The sequence below is a fragment of the Pipistrellus hanaki genome (genome assembly GCF_964339955.1).
Source record: "Pipistrellus hanaki genome assembly, chromosome: 9".
NCBI lineage: Eukaryota > Metazoa > Chordata > Mammalia > Chiroptera > Vespertilionidae > Pipistrellus > Pipistrellus hanaki.
The window spans coordinates 80,070,870-80,089,934 of record NC_140511.1 but is presented as its reverse complement, the minus strand read 5'-3'; the positions used below and the strand labels follow the sequence as shown (position 1 = coordinate 80,089,934).

The following is a 19,065-nucleotide window of genomic DNA, read 5'->3' as shown; positions in this document are numbered from 1 at the left end:
GGTAGAGCCACCAGCCCGGAAACGGCCTGGGTGAAGAGGAGGCTGGGGCACCTACATCTACTTGGGCCCCCTCTGTGGACGGCAGTCCCAGCCCAGCTGTCTGTGCCTCCACTGGCCCACACAGTCCCTCCCTCAGGATGACACCGAGACTAGCACGGAGGTGTCCCCAATCATTTTATTATAAAGAAAAACAAGACTCCCACCTGGTGGCTGCAGCCCTGCCTTCAGTGGCTGTGAGCACCTGTCAGAGGCCTGTCCCCTTACGCCTGTCAGAGGCCAGGACCAGGGAAAGGGCCCCCGTCCTGCCAAGCACAAGGGGCCTGAGGTACCGAGGGTGAAGGTGGGAGGAATTCCCAGGCAGTGCTGACCCACCCAGGCCAGTGGCTGCCCGCCCCCACCCCCACCCCGGCTGACGCCCTTCCCGTCACACCACGCTCTCTTCCAGCCGTTCTGCACTGCCCCCCATGCCCTGGCACCCTGCCCCCAGCAGTCCTCCGTGCACAGAGTGGCTCCGCCGGGCCCAGGCCCCACCTAGGCGCCTGGCATAACCATAGCACCCGCCCGTGTCTCCCAGGTCCAGGGAGCAGCTGCGCTGGGGGCGAGGCGGGGGGCTCCGCGGCGGGTGGGTCTTGGGTGTGGGGCTGGGGCCTCCGTTGGTCTGGGATTGGACGTGGCTGAGCTTCAGGGGGAGGCGGCCATTCCCGGCCCCCCGGCCCCGAACCAGCAAGGCCACAGTGAAGACCAGTAAGGCAGCCACGAGGACACCCCCGACGGCCACAGTCAGGGTCCCGCCCAGCATGTGGGCCTGTGGGGCGTGGCACAGGGGCATGGCCGGCAGCGTTGAGAAGTGGGCGCAGCCCAGCAGCTTGGTGGACGTGAGGTCAGAAGGCCCGGCGGCAGGTGACAGGGCCAGCAGGCAGAGGTCATAGTCGGCACCAGGGATCAGGTGCTTCAGCAGGAAGTGGTGGCTGGAGGCTGGGACGATCCTGCAGGCAAGGTCTGGAGGTCAGAGCCAGGGCCTTGGGGTCCAGGCCCCAGCCCCACCCCACAAGGCCTTGAAGCCCCCTTCACCGCCCATCCCCCACCACCCTGGGTTCCCAGGTCCCAGGTCTGAGCACCCTCTTCTCCTGGGACCACAAAGGCCTGTGTGTTCACTCAAGAAGATGGAGAAACCAAGACAGGCATGCATGTGTATGTGTGTGTGTGTATGCGTGTGTGTGTGTGTGTGTGTGTGTGTGTATGCGTGTGTGCGGCACTGGAGACAGTGCAGGGGGACAGACAGTGTGTGCCCTGACACACAGGCCCAGCACAGCTAAGGAGGGCGGAGAGTCACATCACCTCGCCAGCGATAACGTGTGTGGGGCTGGCCACATGCTCAATCACACACCAGCCTGGAGGCCTCCTGTGGCTCAGCCACATGGGAGAGATCTGGGGGCACTGCCCACCTCCCACTTTTTCCTGGTCCCTGACACTCCCCTTCCCTCCCCTCCCCCAGCCCAAGACCCCAGGCAGCTCAGACGCTGAGGAGGGGGGTGTGGAAGCCCCAAGGACAGAGGAGGAGCCGAGGGTGGCCCAGCCTGGAGGGTGGGGCCGAGCGCCCGCAGCGCGTTCTCACCGGTAGATGAGGGTCTCGTCCTCGCTGCTGTTGTACTGGATTTGGAACATCCACACGGGGTCTGCTGGCCGCCCAGGCCCCCAGCTCACCAGCCCTGAGGTGGCGGTCACCTCTGTCACCTGCACAGTCGGCTCAGTCTCTAGTGCCCCCTCGCCCTCAGCAGCAGTGCGGGCTGAGGCAGCAATGTCCGAGGGCCCGGGGCGGCCCCCCTCGGCACTGCCGTTCCCACCGTGAGGCAAGGCCAGCACCCGGAGCTCCACGTGGGCCGTGGCTTCACCGGCAGGGTTGGTCGCAATGCAGGTGTAGTCCCCGGCGTCCCCGGAGCCTGTCACCCCGATCTCCAGGGTCCCGTTGGGGAAAGCCCGGGCTCGGGAGGAGTTGCCGACCAGCCGGTCGTCGGGGCCAACCCAGTGCATGGTGGGCGCGGGGTCTCCGAGGGCCCGGCACCGCAGCGTGGCCCGCTGGCCCTCCAGCACCCAGAGGCGCTGCGTGTGGCGGGCGATGAGGGGCGGCTCGCAGGAGAACTCGCCCTCGGGCACCGCCCAGAAGTAGCGGCCGGCCAGGCCCGGCGGGGAGGCGCAGGTCTCCAGGTCGTCGGGCCGGGCCAGCCGCCGCAGCCACAGCAGCTCACAGTTGCAGTGCAGGGGGTTCCCGCTGAAGCTCAGCACCAGGGGGGCCGGCGAGGCCTCGGAGTCGCGCCCCCGGGAGAAGAGGGGGTCGGGTGCCAGCGTGGCCAGGCGGTTGGAGGTGAGGTCAAGGCGGGAGAGCTGGCTCAGTTGGGCAAAGGCGCCCGGAGGCAGCACGTCTATGACGTTGTGGTCCAGGTTGAGGGTGTGCAGGGCAGGCATGGCGCCGATGCCGGCCCAGGGCACCTGCCGCAGGTTGTTGTAGGACAGGTCCAGGTCCTCCAGGCTGTCCAGGAAGTCATCGAAGGCCCCCGGTGCGATGCGGCCCAGCTGGTTGCCGCTCAGGATGAGGTGCTGCAGGTTGACGGGGCCCCGCAGGCTGCCGGTGCCCAGCTCCACCAGCCGGTTGCCATCCAGGTGCAGGGAGCGCAGGCTCTCCAGGTCCCCAAAGGCGCGGGCCCCGATGCGGGTGATGGCGTTGCGGGACAGCGTCAGGTCCACCAGCCCCGTCATGTTCCGGAAGTCTGGTGGCCCCAGCGCCTGGATGAAGTTATCGGCCAGCCGCAGCTCCACCGTCCGCCGGTCCACATTGGGCGGCACGAACAGCAGGCCTCGGTGGGCACAAAGGGTGCTGAGCGACTCGGACAGGTTCTGGCAGACGCAGGGCAGTGGGCAGGCGGCCGCTCCGCTGGCCAGCAGCAGCAGCAGGAGCGGTGGGGCCATGGTGAGTGCCCTGTAGGGAAGGGCCAAGGCCCAGGCACAGGTGGGGCTGGTGCAGGTGCCTAGGCCCAGTCCCAGGAGCCAGCTTCCAGAGCCCGGCCTGGGCGGGGGCGGTAGGAGGGGAAGTCAGTCAAAGGCCCAAGGGGCCCCTGGGGAATGTGAGGGGGGCTGGGGCCTGCAGGGCCAGCCTCCTAGAGCACAGGCGGCATCTCCCAGGCAATGAAGGGGATGGGACAAGGTGAGGCCTGAGGCAGGAAGCAGAGGTGGGCTAGAGAGCAGGGAGGATCCTGAACTTCCTTTCCCTGGCATCCCTGAAATCGTCAGCACCCCCAGTACCCCGCCATCTCCTCCCCCACCAGAGAAGCCACCCCCAAAACCCCTCCCAGGTGCACTTCCCTCCCAAGCTAGCCCCACACTGTATCCCGAGGGGGGGTGCTCACCTGGTATCTGTAGTTCAGGGGGCACAGGCCGGCCTCCCTGCAGGTCCGGCCGGCCCCCGACTCCAGGCAGCTCTCCCGCGGGGGTAAGGCCTGGGGCTGACCAGCCGCCCACCGATCGCGCTCCGGCCCATGGCGCTCGGGCCCGGCCCGGCTCAATCCGTTCTGGCACCTTTTCCCCGGCCCGGCTATGCTCGTGGCGGTGGCGACCAGCAGGCGAGTGCGCGCTGGCGAGCACGCGCGCGCCGCGGACACGCACGTGGAGGGCGGACAGGGAGGGGTGCACAGGGACCCACCCTGGGCCGGCTCCCGAGGTCACGGGGACACGCGCCCACGGGTGGCTCCAGGTCACACCTGAGGCCCAGGCCGGCTCCGGCCCTCCGCACAGCGCTCCGGTCCTGCCGCAGCGCACTCACCCCGGCACAGGCGCGCGCGCCCCCGGACACCCTGGCGCCCCGGCATCCTCACTGCACGGGCGCCCGCCGCTGTCGCCGCCGCCGCTGCTGCGCAAACCGTCACTCCGCAGCCAGCCAGACAAAGCGCCAGCTCGCGGGCCCCTTCACCATCTCCCGGAGGCAGCGAGGGGAGTCTTTGTTACATGCCGCTGGGCACCGTCCCCAGCACACCCACACATGCCCACACATCCACGTCCCCGCACCCACAGGCAGGCCGGGCGCAAACCCGCGCTGTTGCTGGGACCCTCGCATTCACAGATACACGCTGAAGGTCACAGCCGTTCTGCATCACCAAGTCACGTGGAGGGTCCCCAACACGCACGGGGCCCCGGAGGGGGGGCTGGGACGACGCCCCCGCCGGGCTGCTTCGGGGTGGGGCCGAGAGGGCTTGGTCTCCGAGCTGGCGCCGCGCCCCGTTGCCTGCCCTCCCCTCCCCGCCCTCCTTCCCTCCCTCTTCCCAGGCTCCCCGCCTGCCCAGCAAGCTCGGAGCCAACCGGTGTCCGCCTCGGGCCCGATTGGTCGGCTGCTCGGTTTCCCAGCAGGCAGGCGGAGGCTCGCCGTTCGAAGCTGTGCGTCAGTGGTCCTTGCCGGCCCACCGCCGCCTTCCCCTCTGAGCCCCCGCCTCTCAGCCCTAGGAAGCAGGCTGGCAGGAGGGAAGGGGCAGGGGACCCAGGTCGCCTGAGGACTAGGAGATACCAGGGAAGGGGTGGCTTTCCTAATGGGGGGACCATTACAAAGGACCAGGGTGCTGGACCGGATTCAGATCCCGCCAAGCTTGGCTGTCAAAGGCTGGAAGCTGGGGGCTCCCAGCCCCCTAGGCTAAGCAGTTAGTCCCGGGAGAGGGAACCATATGGGGCTCAGTGACAGCCCTGAAGACTCCATCCTGCAGGAGCGAAAGCTGCCCCCAGTGGTTACTGGGGAGAAGGAGGAGGGCAAGATGTCTTGGAAACGCAGGAGTGTGTGTCCAATAGCCATTAGCAGAGAAGGGCGTGACTGCCCCCTGGATTTACCACAAAGGGACCTCAGTGTGGATGTCACTGGGAGGTGGTGTGTGTGGAAGGGAGGACCCTCTTTCAAGAAGCCTGACTGGGCGGGCAGGAGAGTGCTCCCCCCTGCTGTGGGAGGTGGTGGGAGTTGGCACTTGCTCTGAGGTGAGCAAGGAGGGAGAAGTGGGCTCAGCCTCCTGCAGCTTAGGGGACCCTCCCGGAAGGTGGGTGGGGTGAGGAGATGGAGAAATGCCACTCCACAGGGAGCATGGGATCCTGGGGAACTGGGAAGCTGGCCTTGGTGGCCCCTTCAGCTTCTTTCCCTGCCCATGCCAAACGGTGACACCCCCCGCCTCTGTCCTGCAGACCAACATCCCCTTCCTGCAGAACGTGCTCAACAACCAGCAGTTCCTGGGAGGCACCGTGGACACCCAGTTCATCGACGAGAACCCCGAGCTCTTCCAGCTGCGGCCCGCTCAGAACCGGGCCCAGAAGCTGCTGTACTACCTCGGTCCGGCCCCAAGACTGCCCTGCCCTGCCCTGCCCTGCTCTCCCCCCTCCCCTCCCCTGAGGCCTTGCTCCTGGCCTCCTGCCCAGAGAGCTTCCTAGCACCCCTGCCCTCAACCTGGTCCTCCTTTCCTTTGCCTTCCTGCCCAACCTCCTTGCTCAAGATCTTACAGACACCCCCTCCCCCTTTTCTGTCTGCATGGTCCTCAGTATGTCCGCACTGCCTGGGCCCAGCAGGGCCTGGCTGTGGAGAGGACAGGGGCCAGCTGGAGGAATCTCTCCACCCCAATCCCACCTACTCACTCCTGCTCTCAGCTCACTGCCCAACCTGCCCTGACCCACTTTCCACTCTCTACAGGACATGTCATGGTGAATGGCCCGACCACCCCAATCCCCGTTAAGGCCGACCCCAGCCCCACCGACCCCATTGTCCCTGTGGTGCCCATAGGTAAGTGAATTCAATTCTGCCAATTCATGGGGAGACAGGATGCCACCTGCAGGATGGGTACTAATGCCTGGTCTGCCCTAGGCCCGCCTCCGGCCGGTTTCAGAGATATCCTGCTGCGAGAGGGGCCCGAGGGCTTTGCTCGAGCCGTGCGGAACCACCAGGGGTTGCTGCTGATGGACACAACCTTCAGGGATGCCCACCAGTCCCTGCTGGCCACTCGTGTGCGAACCCATGACCTCAAGAAGATCTCCCCCTATGTTGCCCACAACTTCAACAAGCTCTTCAGCATAGAGAACTGGGGAGGTAGGCTGGAATATGGCACAGAACCTGACAGGAGTCAGGCCATTGGAGACACTCAAGAGAAGCTAGAAACACTAACATTGAGGGAACCAGTGAGAACTGAACTCTGTGTGTGTGTGTGTGTGTGTGTGTGTGTGTGTGTGTGCAGCAGACAGTGACTGGTGCCCACTCCCGCCGGGCTGAGGTCAGAGCGGTGGGGACAAGTTAATGACAGCAGAGAATTGGGGAGGGGCTGTCAGAGGAAGGACAGAGCCTGAACGACCCTGAGATCACGAAGGAGAGTCTGTGAGGGTCTTGGTGGGAAAGGAGGGACCCTGAGGTAGGGGCTGGCATTGGGGCCAGAGCAGCAGAGCTGCCCGGTGTGGTGGGTCCCCAGGACGTGGGCTGACCTGGGGCTGTTGGTCCCTTTGCAGGAGCCACGTTCGATGTTGCCATGCGCTTCCTGTACGAGTGCCCTTGGCGGCGGCTGCAGGAGCTCCGGGAGCTCATCCCCAACATCCCGTTCCAGATGCTACTGCGGGGGGCCAACGCCGTGGGCTACACCAACTACCCGGACAACGTGGTCTTCAAGTGAGCCTGGGGTGGGGGTGACTGCGACATGGCCCAGCACGTGCCAGGCCACACAGCAATGGCCTCAACGGCCTGCACTCCCCACAGCAGACTCAGAACCAAGATTCCCAGCAGCTGTGCCCAGTAAGGCCTGCCGTTTGGAAATGTGTGCCATGTAGAATTGTAGCCGGAGACCTGGGCCGGCTTCTAGATCGTGGCACAGGGAGATCCCCAGCCGGCAGGTGGTGTCGAGCTGGGGCTGTTCAGTGCTCTCTCCCTCCGCCTGCCACTCCTTTGCAGAGAATCCCCGCTAATCCCTTTGACCTGGGCGCCACGCTGCCCTGGAGGCCTTGTCCACAGGGTGGTGCCCACCCCTGTTCTGTGGGGACCATGCCCTCTGCCAGGCCCAGCTCATTCCCTAGGACCCACACCGGGCCAGGAACAAAGATGGGAGGGGCGGGGAAAGCAGGATGTGGCTAACCCCTGGACTCTCCCACGCACGCAGGTTCTGTGAGGTGGCCAAGGAGAATGGCATGGATGTCTTCCGGGTCTTTGACTCCCTCAACTACCTGCCCAATCTGTTGCTGGGCATGGAGGCAGTGGGCAATGCCGGTGGTGTGGTAGAAGCCGCCATCTCTTACACTGGCGACGTGGCCGACCCCAGCCGCACCAAGTACTCGCTGCAGTATTACATGGATTTGGCTGAAGAGCTGGTGCGAGCTGGCACCCACATACTGTGCATTAAGGTGCCTGGCCCCGGCCCACCTACAGCAGTCTCCCCAGTTTCCCATCTCCCCTACCACCTTGCTCTGTTTCCCAACAACCCCACCACCACCACCACCATGCACACACGGTGCCCACTTCTTACCATCATTTCCTGCTCTTTCCCAGGACATGGCAGGGCTGCTGAAGCCCTCGGCCTGCACCATGCTGGTTGGCTCTCTGCGGGACCGCTTCCCTGACCTCCCGCTGCATATCCACACCCACGACACGTCAGGGGCAGGTGTGGCAGCCATGCTGGCCTGTGCCCAGGCTGGGGCTGATGTGGTGGACGTGGCATCTGATTCCATGTCAGGGATGACTTCACAGCCCAGTATGGGGGCTCTGGTGGCCTGTACCCGAGGGACTCCCCTGGACACAGGTAAGAACAGCAGCCGCCCATGGCCATTCCCCTCAAAGCCATAGCCTCCCCCAGCCCCAGTAGTCTGACCTGCCCTAGACTCCACATGCTCTTGCCTGGCCTTGCTGTCCATCACTCCATTCTGAATGGACCTGAGCTGGTCCTGGGGTCCTGGGAGGAGCACCTGGGAGTTTAGCACATTTCCAACCCCTCCCTGCCTCTGGCTCCCTGCAGGGGTACCCCTGGAGCGCGTGTTTGACTACAGTGAGTACTGGGAGGGGGCCCGGGGACTGTATGCGGCCTTTGACTGCACGGCTACCATGAAGTCTGGCAACTCGGATGTGTATGAGAATGAGATCCCAGGGGGTCAGTACACCAACCTGCACTTCCAGGCTCACAGCATGGGGCTTGGCTCCAAGTTCAAGGAAGTCAAGAAGGCCTACGTGGAGGCCAACCAGATGCTAGGTGACCTCATCAAGGTAAGCCAGGCCGTGTCCTTACCTGTGCTTCTGGGCTTCCGTAAGGTGCCTGGCATTCTGAGCCAAGGGCCTGTCTCCTCAGGTGACACCCTCCTCCAAAATCGTGGGCGATCTCGCCCAGTTCATGGTGCAGAATGGGCTAAGCCGGGCAGATGCGGAGGCCCAAGCGGAGGAGCTGTCCTTCCCGCGCTCTGTGGTGGAGTTCCTGCAGGGCTACATCGGCGTCCCCTACGGGGGGTTCCCGGAGCCCCTGCGCTCCAAGGTAGGGAAGGCCCAGCACAGCGGGAGGGGGGACTGGGTACAGAATCAGGTCTGACCCTCCGCTGTGCTCCCAGGTGTTAAAGGACCTGCCGAGGGTGGAGGGGCGGCCTGGAGCCTCTCTCCCGCCCCTGGATCTGCAGGCGCTGGAGAAGGAACTGATAGAGCGGCACGGGGACGAGGTGACCCCCGAGGACGTGCTCTCGGCGGCCATGTACCCCGACGTCTTCAATACCTTCAAGGACTTCACTTCCACCTTCGGGCCTGTGGACAGCCTCAACACCCGCCTCTTCCTGCAGGGTCCCAAAATCGCAGAGGAGTTTGAGGTCAGTGGCTCTGGCACCTCGTACACTTCAGACCAGGAGCCCTGCCCTCCACCCTGCTGACCCCAGCAGGACCCAGCACATCCAGAGTGCCCGACTGGCCTGGCTCTCACGGGGCCTTGAGTGCTATGGGTACACAGTCCCCTTAGGAGACCAGGACGCTAGGCCTTTGTTAGGAAGGAGGGAGATCAGGTGGGGCCTTGCCTAGGCTGTATACGGGGCTGCTCTCCCCATACCTGCCCCTTCAGCTTGGCTCCCACATCCTCCCTGCAGGTGGAACTGGAGAGGGGCAAGACCCTGCACATCAAAGCCCTGGCCGTGAGTGACCTGAACTGGGCCGGCCAGAGGCAGGTCTTCTTTGAGCTCAACGGGCAGCTGCGCTCCATTCTGGTCAAGGACACGGTGGCCATGAAGGTAAGGCCCCTGTGCCAGCTGGGTGGTGGGGACGGGCAGGGCCTGGAGTTCACGTCTCCTCTGCCGCCTGCAGGAGATGCACTTCCACCCCAAGGCCCTGAAGGATGTGAAGGGCCAGATCGGGGCACCCATGCCTGGGAAGATCATCGACATCAAGGTGGCAGCAGGAGACAAGGTGGCCAAAGGCCAGCCCCTGTGTGTGCTCAGCGCCATGAAGATGGAGACGGTGGTGACCTCACCCATCGAAGGCACGGTCCGCAAGGTCCACGTGACCTCAGACATGACACTGGAAGGGGATGACCTTATCCTGGAAATCGAGTGATGCTGACTTGCAGCCTGGCCATCCCCCCGCCCCCCAAGCCTTCTATGGACGCTGTGCTGCCAGGGCAGGCCCAGCCAGCCAGTGCCTGAGTGCAGGAAGGCTTGGCCCTGGAGCTCCTGCCTCGCTGCTCCTGGCGGGAGACCATGACTGCGGTGGCCACCCTTCCTCCAGCCATCTGTCTTCTCCCTGTTGGTGGACAGCAGCTCACTTATTCATCTCTTGCCAAATGAGGGTCCTACCCTTGCTGGAGACTAGAGGTGGCGGCACAGGTGGGCCTGGGATCCAGGAGAGCAGGTGTAGGGGTCCTACCTTGGAAAGGGGTTCTGGCCCCAGGTCCTGAGAACTTTGCTCAATAAAACTCTCACCTGCTCTCCATCGTGGGTCCTTTGCAGCCCACCCCGCATGCCACTCAGAGGGCACAGCTGCCCCTTGACTCTCCCCAGGCCAGTTGTATATTCTTCCTTGAGAGTAGTGAGGATAACAGTGGCCTTCATTTAAGCTACTACTGAGTACCTACTGTATACACCCCCCAAAATTACTGAGATCTTGGAGAGGGTGGAGGAAGTGGGTCAGGTAATCAACTTTCACCCATTTTATGGACACAGATGGAGTCATGGGAAGGACCCCACAGCCAGTAAGAGGCAGAGGGCTCAAACCTAAGCTGCCAGTGAACTTGCTTCCCAACCAACCTGCATTACATTCTAAACCCTGGGCCCACCTCATACCCCATTCTTTTAGGACTGGATGCAGTTGAGACCCTCAGTATAGGAACCTATGGGTATGAGGATTTTAGTGGGAGGCTGGGGGCACTCAGTGGAGATTCTCGGGATTTAATCCTGCCCATCCCCCATTACTAGCTCTCAGGAGAACGCGATCCTGAGCCCGTTCCCCACCAGCGGGGTGAAACCGTAACCCTGCCTGTGCCACTGCACTGCTGCCACTGCAGGGGGAGAGGAGGATGGTGGGGGTGGGGGACAGTTCCTGAGCAGAAACAAGAGTATGAGGTAGGGCAGAACCTAGATACCCTGACTGCCAGGACCCTGCACCCTGCCAGCCAAGTGCTCCCAGGGCATTATAATCTAACCTTTGGCATGGACCTGGGCTTCCTCCTCTTTGGTCTCCAGGACTCCAAAGGTACCCTGTGAACAGGTTTGCTCACTTCTTCTGCCTCCAACAGCTGCTGCACAGAACTGTCCGCAAGGTAGGTGTCAGCCACAGCCAGCCTAAGGGCGCCATGAGTAGTGACTGCACACCGATTCCTGTCCTTCGACCACCAGCCTTGGAGAATGGGACCTGAAAGCCATTCTAAAAACAAGAGGGAGAGCAGAGAACAGCAGGCTCTAAGGACCTTGGATTACAGTGCTCTCCTCAAGGCCTTTGTTCTGGTTCCTCCAGGGACAGGCAGGCAGCATGGTGGCAGAGGTCCAAGGGGGAGACAACTAGAACAGCCTCTACTTCCATGTCCCCTGAGCTGGTCCTTCAACGCTCTCACATAATCGAGGCGGATAAACTTTGGGGAGATCCTGGTGGAGGTGACAAAAGCTGGAGGCGCTCTCACTGGGGTCAGGGCGGGGTCCCCCTGTCTGGTGGCCAGTCACAGGCCCTCACCTGGTACCTCCAGTCCCAGATCCACCTCTGCTAGGACCTGGGGCCTGGCTCAGTAAGAAGGAAGCTACGAGACCCAAGTCAGACAGGGGCCCCCGTCCTGTCCCCTCCTGCAGGGAACTGTCCCTACCAAGACTCCAAACAGACTAATTCCCAAAGGTCCAAGGCCATGTTACCCAAGTTAAATCTCTTTAATATCCCAATACAAAGTCCTGATGCAAAAAGACAGTGAGAAAACCCTGGGAAGAAGTTGGGGGGAGAAGGGGTTCTGGAAAGTCAATCCCTCAGCAGCTTTTCAGGGACAGGAGCTGAGAGAAGCAGCAGTCCACAGTGCGGGAGGGAGTGCACAGCTCCTGGGCCTGCTCCACTCCCCTTTCCAGAGGGGCCGCACCCTTTGGCCATCTGCTCCTTTCTCTTGGTCCCTGGGATTTAACTAGCTCTGGCTTCAATCCCCTACAAAAATTCCTGAGATCTCGGGACCCCAGCCAGCTCCTCCCCTGCAGGACCCCTTGGTGGGGAGGACTGAGGTGCCATGAGAGTTCATAGGTGCACAGCAGCATGGGTCAGGAGCACAGGGGCGCCTCTGAGTCCCCTGCCTGCTCCAAGAGCGCACACAGGGGAAGACTGCCGTAGAGCTTCGGGTCCGTGAGGGGCTGGAGTAGCAGCAGGAAGAGTCCTACACCCAGGGCATAGCCTGCCAGCAGGGGCCGCCTCTGTGGATGCTCCAGGGCTGCGCACACAGCGGGGAAACCCATGTAATTGCAGAAGGAGTGGCAGAGAACCGGCCCAATCAGGTGTCCTGGGGAGGAGAGAGAGCACAGCTCTAGAGGAGCCCCACCACACTCCGGGTAATTACCCTCATCCCCTGGTCAGTGTCCCCGTCTGCCCACACACATGGCCTCTGCCTGCTCCCACCTCACACCTCACCAGGCTGAGGGCCCTGCCTTAGCCTGTCTCAAGGACTATGGTTAAAAAAAAAAAAGTTGCTCATAAAACAGTTTTCCCAGTCTCCCACCTACTCCTACAGGCCCCGAACACCTGGGCATCGTAGGGACGAGGACCAACCTGTGCGGATGAAGAGGAAGGCAGTGTAGGCACCGAAGACAGCTGTGTAGGAGAACTGGAACGCTGGAGACAGGGGGCCATGAGTGACCACACTCGCATGCCCTTCCTGTCCCAGCACTGTCCACCCGTCAGCCAGCGATACCCCCTCCCTGCTGGGCAGTGACTCCCTGCCCCAGCACCTCTAGCTGTCCTCTACACCCCAAATCCTGCCCTCCGATATGATAGCCCTCTGTTCCCAATTCTTCCATATGGCTAATTACCCGAGGCGCACTCTATAGGACTCACCTGCAGACAAGAAGATGCTCCCCACACTGCTCTGACGGAATCGAAGCTGCTCAAAAATGTGGTGAAAATGGGCTGGGAAGAAGGCAAGAACCACATCACATTGCTCTCAGCCTGCCCTCTGTGCCTCACCGTTGCCCCAAGCCCCATTCTCAGCTCTCATGCTGGGAACATGTCAGAGGACCAGGTTGCACACTCACCAACTCCAAAAAACAGTGGGCAGGTGAACACGGCAGGGCCCAGGCCCGTACACGGCGCTAACATGGGCAGCATGCAGGCCCGGAACACCAGCTCCTCTGTGAGGGGCGCAATCACTTGGTTCCGAAGCCAACGCATGTCCATGAGGCAGCGGGCCCAGGAGCGAGGGGCTGGGGAGGGGATTCAAGACAAGCAATGAGCGGCTGGCTACTGAAGAGGCCCTAAGGCCTCCCACAATCTTCCGGCCAAACTCCGGTTAGGCATTCACACTGTGTTTATCAGCATAAGACAATGTCTCAAGAAGACAATGGGAAGGCTGAGGTAGGATATCTGGAAACATAAAATCTGCCCAAGCTCTGGCTTGGAGAAGCCAAAGGTTAGGGGAAATAGAAATGCTCTCTAGTCCACACCAAATACAGTTTTAGGGTCCCTGGGAGGATCCCAAGACATCAGGAACCAACTCTGAGAGGACACCTGCTCTATGTTCCCGTCTTACTGACGAGGAAATACAAAACATCACACATCTCATGTTCAGGTCCTGGACTGCTGCTTGCTTCTTCCCTTAGCCCTAAGGACTCACTCACCTAAGACAACCTTTAACCCATCTGCCAGGTCACAGGGGCAATCCATTGAGAGCTGCATCAGTGGGCCCAGAAAAAGGATCTGGAGACACAAAAACAGCGATCAAATGAAAGACTTCAGCTATAATCCGCTGCTTTTGCCCAGAGAAGGCCTCAAGTTTCCTATTCTCAGCAGGGGTTTCCCCACCGACGCATACCCGAGGACCTCGAGCCATCTCACAATTCCTGTCTCCCATTAGGCACAAACTGGACAAGCAGGATAAGTAAAAAGATCACAGAAAGCAGCGTCATGCTCACACACAGACAGAGGAGCAGATAGTGGAGGACTCACCATGGTCAGCAGCAGGGGCAGCAGTGCTGCCGGGAAAATGCCCTCCAGCCTGAAGCCCATCAGCGTGAGCAGGGATGTGCCTGGCTGAGCCACAGGAAAGGAAGCATCAGTCTTGCTCCCTCCCCCAAAGACCCCGGCGCTCTCTCCCCTGCTGCCCTCTGCCCCGCCTCCTTTGCACCTGGATGCCTGTGAGTTCCCTCCAGAGTAGCACGCAGAGGGGCGAGAGACTGGACACCACTAGGACGCTGGTGAAGCGCCGCTTGATGACGGCAGGGTGGTCCCTACGGAGGGGGCATCAAGTTCAGGGGCCCAAGTCGCCCCCCGACAGCGCAGCCCCGCCCCAGCTCGTCCAAGCTGCGCCCGCAGCCCGCCTCGCGGAGGCGCGGGTCCGCGCGCGCAGCCCCGCACCTGGGCAGCTCGCTCTTCCAGACGTAGAGGCTGCCCACGTAGGAGCAGGCGAGGCTGAGGCAGGAGAACACGGACACCCAGCAGCACAGCCCGGGGCCCGGGCCCCCCAGAGCCGCCGACTCGGGCTGCCGCTCGGGTCGCGACACCGACAGCAGACGCAACCCGTCCCCGCCCAGCGCCGCCATCGCGCCCGGCTCGGCGCGCACCAGTGACGCAGCGCCGTCCGGCCGCGCCGCGGGATGCCCGTGACGTCATCGGACAGCGCGGCTCGCGGCGCCCTCCGCAGGAAACAGACGGGGCTCGGGAGCAGGTTTATTGAACCACAGACCGCACGTGTCCGCCCAGCTTCCCGGCGCTGCGGAGGCGGGAGGCGGGCTCAGGGGCCGGGCCGCAGCCACTCGGCCAGATTGGAGACTTCCTGCAGCCACAGCGCGTCCTGGGGAGGAGGGGCCCGGGGGGAGGACGCCTCGGCGGCGGGTCCCCGTCCTCCCCGCGCAGCCCTCATGACCTCCGGGCAGTTCGCGTTCCCGGGGCCCGCCCTGCTTCCGCTTGGAGTCTCGGAGGCCGCGGGGGGCTCCCCACGGCGCAGAGGAGCCTCGGACGGACTCGGGGCCCCGGCCGAGCGGAAAGCCCGTGTTCCCTCCGCGGCCGGGGGGAGGCTGCCCTTAAGCTTCTTGTTGGCCGCTAGCCCGCTGGTCCCTAGGAGAGAACGCACACTCAGCCCTGGGCCTGTGCCGGACAGACCCTCAGGGGAAACCCGGGAGGGAGGGAGGGAGGGAGGAGCCGGGGCCGGCGCATCTGCTCTCCCTCCTCAGAACCGTCCTGACCCAAACCCACAGCCCCGGGCCTTCAGGCACGGGCTGAGGCTGCAGAATGGCATCACGTCTCTGTCCCGGCTCCGCTAAGCCTGAGCCGGGGCATGTGGATTGTACCAAGCCCTCACTTGGGACTGGTCCACTGATCACTGCAGAGATTCTTCCCAGCTCCTCCCTCCCTGCCAGGCTCTGATTGCCCTGCCCCAAGTCTGACCTCACTTCTCTCAGCGAGTTGGGCGGTGCCAATAGGCAGCCTTGCTATTGATTGATTCACTGTTTGTCCGACAATGCATCCCCGTCAGAGACAGATGTTTGATTTCTGGCTCTGCCATTTACTAACTGTGACCTCAGGTAGGTTTATTAACACCTGGGCCTCGATTTCCTCGTCTGTAACATGAGAAAATGATAGTACCTATACCTCAGTATTATTTTGAGAAGAGCATTTATACATTTTAGAAATTCAGAACAGTGCCTGGCACCTGCACCATACAGGCTCAGGCACCAGTGTCTGGTTATTTCCAGTCTGTGGTTATTTACATGTTTACATCCCTGGCCCTGCAGTATGATCACCACCACATCACATACACTGACGCCTCCCCACAACCCAGGAGCAGCCTCCAGAGCCCCAAACAGATTGGTAACCAAAACGAATGAGTGAGCATCAATGATAAAAATCAAAAGAATGAACACACTGGATTCAGGGCACCATCCCATCATGCACATCTAACTACACAAACGGAACTTTCTAGTCCTAGCATACCAGCTTTTGCAATGGAATGCCGCCCCCTGCCCCAGAACCCCCACAGTAGTGGTGAGAGCCAACCACATCCCAGCCAGACTGCTCCGGGGAAAGGTGCGGTTTGAAAGCTGTAAGTGATGCTTTTTACGTCCCAGCTTGGATGCAGAGCTGACTGAAGAGCTGGAGCTTACCTGCACGGAGCTCCAGGCTGCTGTTCTCCTGTGCATCCTCTGTGCTCTCCTCTGGATCGTGTTTCTCTGGGTGCAGGTGCTGAAAATTAGAAGTCCTAAGTTAGTTTTGCAGAAGGCACCTGTGAATCCTCCTACCCAGCCTCCAACTTCCACGGTTCCTTTTGCTAGAGCCTTTGCAGCTTACCCAGCATTCCCTACTCCTCTGACTCTGGTCACTCACTACTGTCTGTCCCCTCAGACTCTGCAGTATCTACTGCATGCCCCGGTTCATTATTTTATATGTCGATGGCCATTTTTCTCTGTCACAAACTCTTTGAAAGGTAAGGTTCATCATGCTTACATCTCTTTATATCTAGCATAGTACCTTGCACAGGGTAAATGCTCAACTATGACCACAGGGCAGGTTTTATAGTCCTCAGTAGCCTTTCAAAGCCCTGCCACATTTGGTTCAATTTGGACAGAGGAACAAAGATACTAAGATCAGAACCCAATTCTAGCTCCTTGTTTTTCAAGAATACAAGTGTATGAAAATAGATAACCTCTTCAAAGTTTAAAATTTTTGTGCTTCAAAAGACATTACAGAAAATGCAAAGTCAACACAAGAATGGAAAAAATATTTGCAAATCATATCTGATAAAGTATTTGTATCAAGAATAAAGAACTCATATAACTCAGCAATAAAATAATAATCCAATTAAAAAATGGTTTAACAAAGGAATTGAATGACATTTCTCCAAAGAGGAACATATGCCCAATATGCACATGAAAGATGATTAACATCATTAGTCATTACAGACATGCAAATCAAAACCACTATTAGATACTACTTTACACCCATTATTATGATGATGATAATAGGAGACAATAACAAGTATTGGTGAGGATATGGGAAAATTGTAACCATTATATAATATTGGTGGGAGAGTAAAATAATGCAGCTGGTTTGGAAAATAGTTTGGAAGTTCCTCAAAAAGTTAAATATAGAGTTATGACCCAGCAATTTTACTAGATATATACCCAAAAGAATTATAAACATATGCACACAAAAAATGTTCATAGTATTATTCACAATAGCCAAAAAGTGGAAACACAAATGTCCACCAACTGATAAAGGGGGGAATAAAATGTGGCACTTATCCATGGCTTCATTTTCTGTGGTTTCAGTAACCCATGGTCAATCTCAGTCCAAAAATATTAAATGGAAAATTCCATAAATAAGCAATTCATAAATTTTAAATTGCACACCACTCTGAGTAGTGTGATGAAATCTCATGCTGTCCCACTCCATTCCACTTAGGACATATCCACACTGTACACACGCCCTGTCTGTTAGTGGCCATCTCGGTTATCAGATTGACTGTTGGTGTATCACAGTGCTTGTGTAAAAATGTTAATTCATTTAAATGAAAAGGTATGCATGCATAGAGAAAAACATAATATATATAGGGCTCGGTTTTATTCCCGGTTTCATGTATCCACTGGGAGTCTTTGAATGTAGCCCCTGCAGATACGGGATACATTGTACATCCATACAATGCAATAGTATCTATATATATAAAAGCCTAAGAGATCGTTTGACTGTTTCACCAGTAGCCTGAAATGCACTGTCCACTAGGGAGCAGACGCTCTGATGGGTAGGTTAGCTTGCTGCTGGGATCCAGCCAATCGAGGCTGGGTGAGAGGGGCTGGACACGCCTTGGACAAATCCAGGTTGAAGGACCCCACTGGTACAAGAATCCATGCACTGGGCCTCTAGTCCAACCATATAAAGGAATGAAGTACTGTTGCATGTTATAACATGGATGAATCTTGAAAGCATTATGCTAAATGAAATAAGTCAGATACAAAAGACCACTTACGGTACTATATGTTCAATTTATATAAAATTCCCAGTATAGATAAATCCATAGAGATGGAAAGTAGAATAGTGGTTACCAAGAAAAGGGAGTAGGAGAATTTGGTACTGGCTGCAAATTAGGTACAGGTTTTCTTTTAGGCATGATGGAGATATTCTTGAATTTAGTGGTGATGATTGCACAAATAGTAAATATACTTAAAACCACTGAATTGTACAATTTAAAATGGTAAAATTTGTGGCACACGAATTATAATGTAATAAAAACAAATACTCTATCATACTGTTTACTAAAAAAGTTTCCATTTCTAAGTAATTACATCCCAGGGAACATAGAAGGGGTAATGGTAGCCCCAAAGGTGTGAAAAAAGAAATGGCATTAGGAAATTTTCCAAACATTTCCCCCTTCCAGCTAGTCTCCATCCCCCACATTTTTTCTTGAGAGAAAGTTTATTCTTTTATTTCCCTCTAGCCTAGAAAATCTCATATAATAGATAAACCTCCTATCTTGATATTGGTCTACAAGGAAATACCCACATTCAGATTAAAGCACTGAGGCTCATCATCAGGTTCCCCAGATCAGACAGACCTGGCTGTCCTGGGACACGCCTCCTTGGATTTAACACTCTGTGAGACACTTAGTTTTGCTCTCCCCTCACCCCACCCAAATTACAATACTTTTCCTTAGAAAGCTGTGTTCCTGTTATTGATCCTGCTTCAGTTTAAGTTTTCAGTTCCCACATACATCTGCAACACGAAGGCTGGAGCACTGTCTCACTGACTGCTTCACAGCCCACTGTCTGCTGTTTTAATACCCAAGCTGAAAATCTCTATTCCTGGCATAACCTTTCCCGGCATATATTCTAGAAAACTCTAAAAATATATCCTTTCATTTCTTCCTCCATAAGCTATATAATGGCCATAGATAATGTTATTCTTTACCACTCCAGAGGTCAGCACTTCTATTTTAACAGTTATAAATGGAAACGGAGGGAGGGACTGGTTGGTCTACTAGAGGTAAAAGAATTTGACCTATTATCATTGATCTTGTAATTTTTAGCTAAGCCACTGGGTGCCACTCAAGTGCCATTAAAAAGTTATCACTAGCCCTAGCCAGTTTGGTTCAGTGAATAGAGTTGGCCTGCAGACTGAAGGATCCCAGGTTTGATTCCAGTCAAGGGCATGTACCTAGGTTGCAGGCACTGGTCAGGGCTGATGCGGGAGGCAACCAGTCAGATGTGTCTCTCCCATATCATGTTTCTGTTTCTCCCCTTTTCTTCCACTCTAAAAAAAAAATCAATGGAAAAATATCCTCTTGTGAGGATTAACAATAACAACAAAAGTTGTCACTAAGTGGCCATTATCAGAGAAAAACAGTAACAATCTTGAGTGGAGAAGCATGAATTCTACTCAATGCTTCTGATTACTCATCTCCG

The 19,065-nt window shown here is 58.2% G+C and overlaps 4 protein-coding genes across 10 annotated transcripts in view; 1 reads left to right on the top strand and 3 right to left on the bottom strand.

The window, feature by feature from the left end:
- The window catches only part of PC (pyruvate carboxylase), a 58,668-nt gene extending 48,734 nt beyond the window's left edge, over positions 1-9,934 (top strand). For both annotated transcript variants that reach the window (XM_084895072.1, XM_084895073.1), the window contains exons 12-22: positions 5,206-5,350; positions 5,705-5,794; positions 5,876-6,097; positions 6,508-6,664; positions 7,149-7,389; positions 7,535-7,784; positions 7,998-8,242; positions 8,325-8,504; positions 8,578-8,826; positions 9,097-9,237; positions 9,311-9,934. In XM_084895072.1, coding sequence (XP_084751198.1) covers positions 5,206-5,350; positions 5,705-5,794; positions 5,876-6,097; positions 6,508-6,664; positions 7,149-7,389; positions 7,535-7,784; positions 7,998-8,242; positions 8,325-8,504; positions 8,578-8,826; positions 9,097-9,237; positions 9,311-9,559 — 2,169 coding nt within the window. In that variant the 3' untranslated portion in view covers positions 9,560-9,934. The remainder of the gene's footprint in view (positions 1-5,205; positions 5,351-5,704; positions 5,795-5,875; positions 6,098-6,507; positions 6,665-7,148; positions 7,390-7,534; positions 7,785-7,997; positions 8,243-8,324; positions 8,505-8,577; positions 8,827-9,096; positions 9,238-9,310) is intronic.
- On the bottom strand, positions 158-3,539 carry LRFN4 (leucine rich repeat and fibronectin type III domain containing 4). 2 transcript variants are annotated; one of them, XM_084895083.1, is made up of 3 exons: positions 3,402-3,539; positions 1,616-2,974; positions 158-986 (listed from the first exon to the last, which is right to left on the bottom strand). In XM_084895083.1, the coding sequence occupies exons 2-3, from the start codon at positions 2,962-2,964 to the stop codon at positions 425-427; spliced, it is 1,911 nt and encodes a 636-aa protein (XP_084751209.1). In that variant the 5' UTR covers positions 2,965-2,974; positions 3,402-3,539; the 3' UTR covers positions 158-424. The 2 variants fall into 2 exon arrangements, with proteins under 2 accessions (XP_084751209.1, XP_084751210.1); XM_084895084.1 differs by lacking the exon at positions 3,402-3,539 and having other exon boundaries at positions 1,616-3,392.
- A 1,397-nt stretch (positions 9,935-11,331) lies between the features above and the next one.
- RCE1 (Ras converting CAAX endopeptidase 1) lies at positions 11,332-14,363 on the bottom strand. Of its 3 annotated transcripts, none has more exons than XM_084895102.1 (8): positions 14,030-14,363; positions 13,800-13,902; positions 13,622-13,701; positions 13,294-13,372; positions 12,712-12,879; positions 12,515-12,586; positions 12,230-12,292; positions 11,332-11,963 (listed from the first exon to the last, which is right to left on the bottom strand). In XM_084895102.1, exons 1-8 carry the CDS (start codon positions 14,282-14,284, stop codon positions 11,728-11,730), a joined length of 1,056 nt encoding a protein of 351 aa, XP_084751228.1. In that variant the 5' UTR covers positions 14,285-14,363; the 3' UTR covers positions 11,332-11,727. The 3 variants fall into 3 exon arrangements, with proteins under 3 accessions (XP_084751228.1, XP_084751229.1, XP_084751230.1); XM_084895103.1 differs by having other exon boundaries at positions 13,622-13,705; positions 14,030-14,312; XM_084895104.1 differs by lacking the exon at positions 13,800-13,902 and having other exon boundaries at positions 13,622-13,705.
- A 14-nt stretch (positions 14,364-14,377) lies between these two features.
- The window catches only part of TOP6BL (TOP6B like initiator of meiotic double strand breaks), a 37,647-nt gene continuing 32,959 nt past the window's right edge, over positions 14,378-19,065 (bottom strand). For all 3 annotated transcript variants that reach the window (XM_084895089.1, XM_084895088.1, XM_084895087.1), the window contains 2 exons: positions 15,775-15,853; positions 14,378-14,728 (listed from right to left, as the gene is read on the bottom strand). In XM_084895089.1, the coding sequence (XP_084751215.1) occupies positions 14,406-14,728; positions 15,775-15,853 (402 nt within the window). In that variant the 3' untranslated portion in view covers positions 14,378-14,405. The remainder of the gene's footprint in view (positions 14,729-15,774; positions 15,854-19,065) is intronic.

What these genes read in the sequence shown, in the direction of transcription:
- LRFN4 (XM_084895083.1), bottom strand. Translation starts at nt 2,964, where the DNA reads ATGGCCCCACCGCTCCTGCTGCTGCTGCTGGCCAGCGGAGCGGCCGCC. An exon ending in GACGAGACCCTCATCTACCG is followed by an intron (nt 987 to 1,615) that starts GTGAGAACGCGC and finishes CCTTGCCTGCAG; the next exon opens with GATCGTCCCAGCCTCCAGCC.
- RCE1 (XM_084895102.1), bottom strand. Translation starts at nt 14,284, where the DNA reads ATGACGTCACGGGCATCCCGCGGCGCGGCCGGACGGCGCTGCGTCACT. An exon ending in TGCCCCTGCTGCTGACCATG is followed by an intron (nt 13,373 to 13,621) that starts GTGAGTCCTCCA and finishes TTGTGTCTCCAG; the next exon opens with ATCCTTTTTCTGGGCCCACT. An exon ending in CTTCCTCTTCATCCGCACAG is followed by an intron (nt 11,964 to 12,229) that starts GTTGGTCCTCGT and finishes TCTCCTCCCCAG; the next exon opens with GACACCTGATTGGGCCGGTT.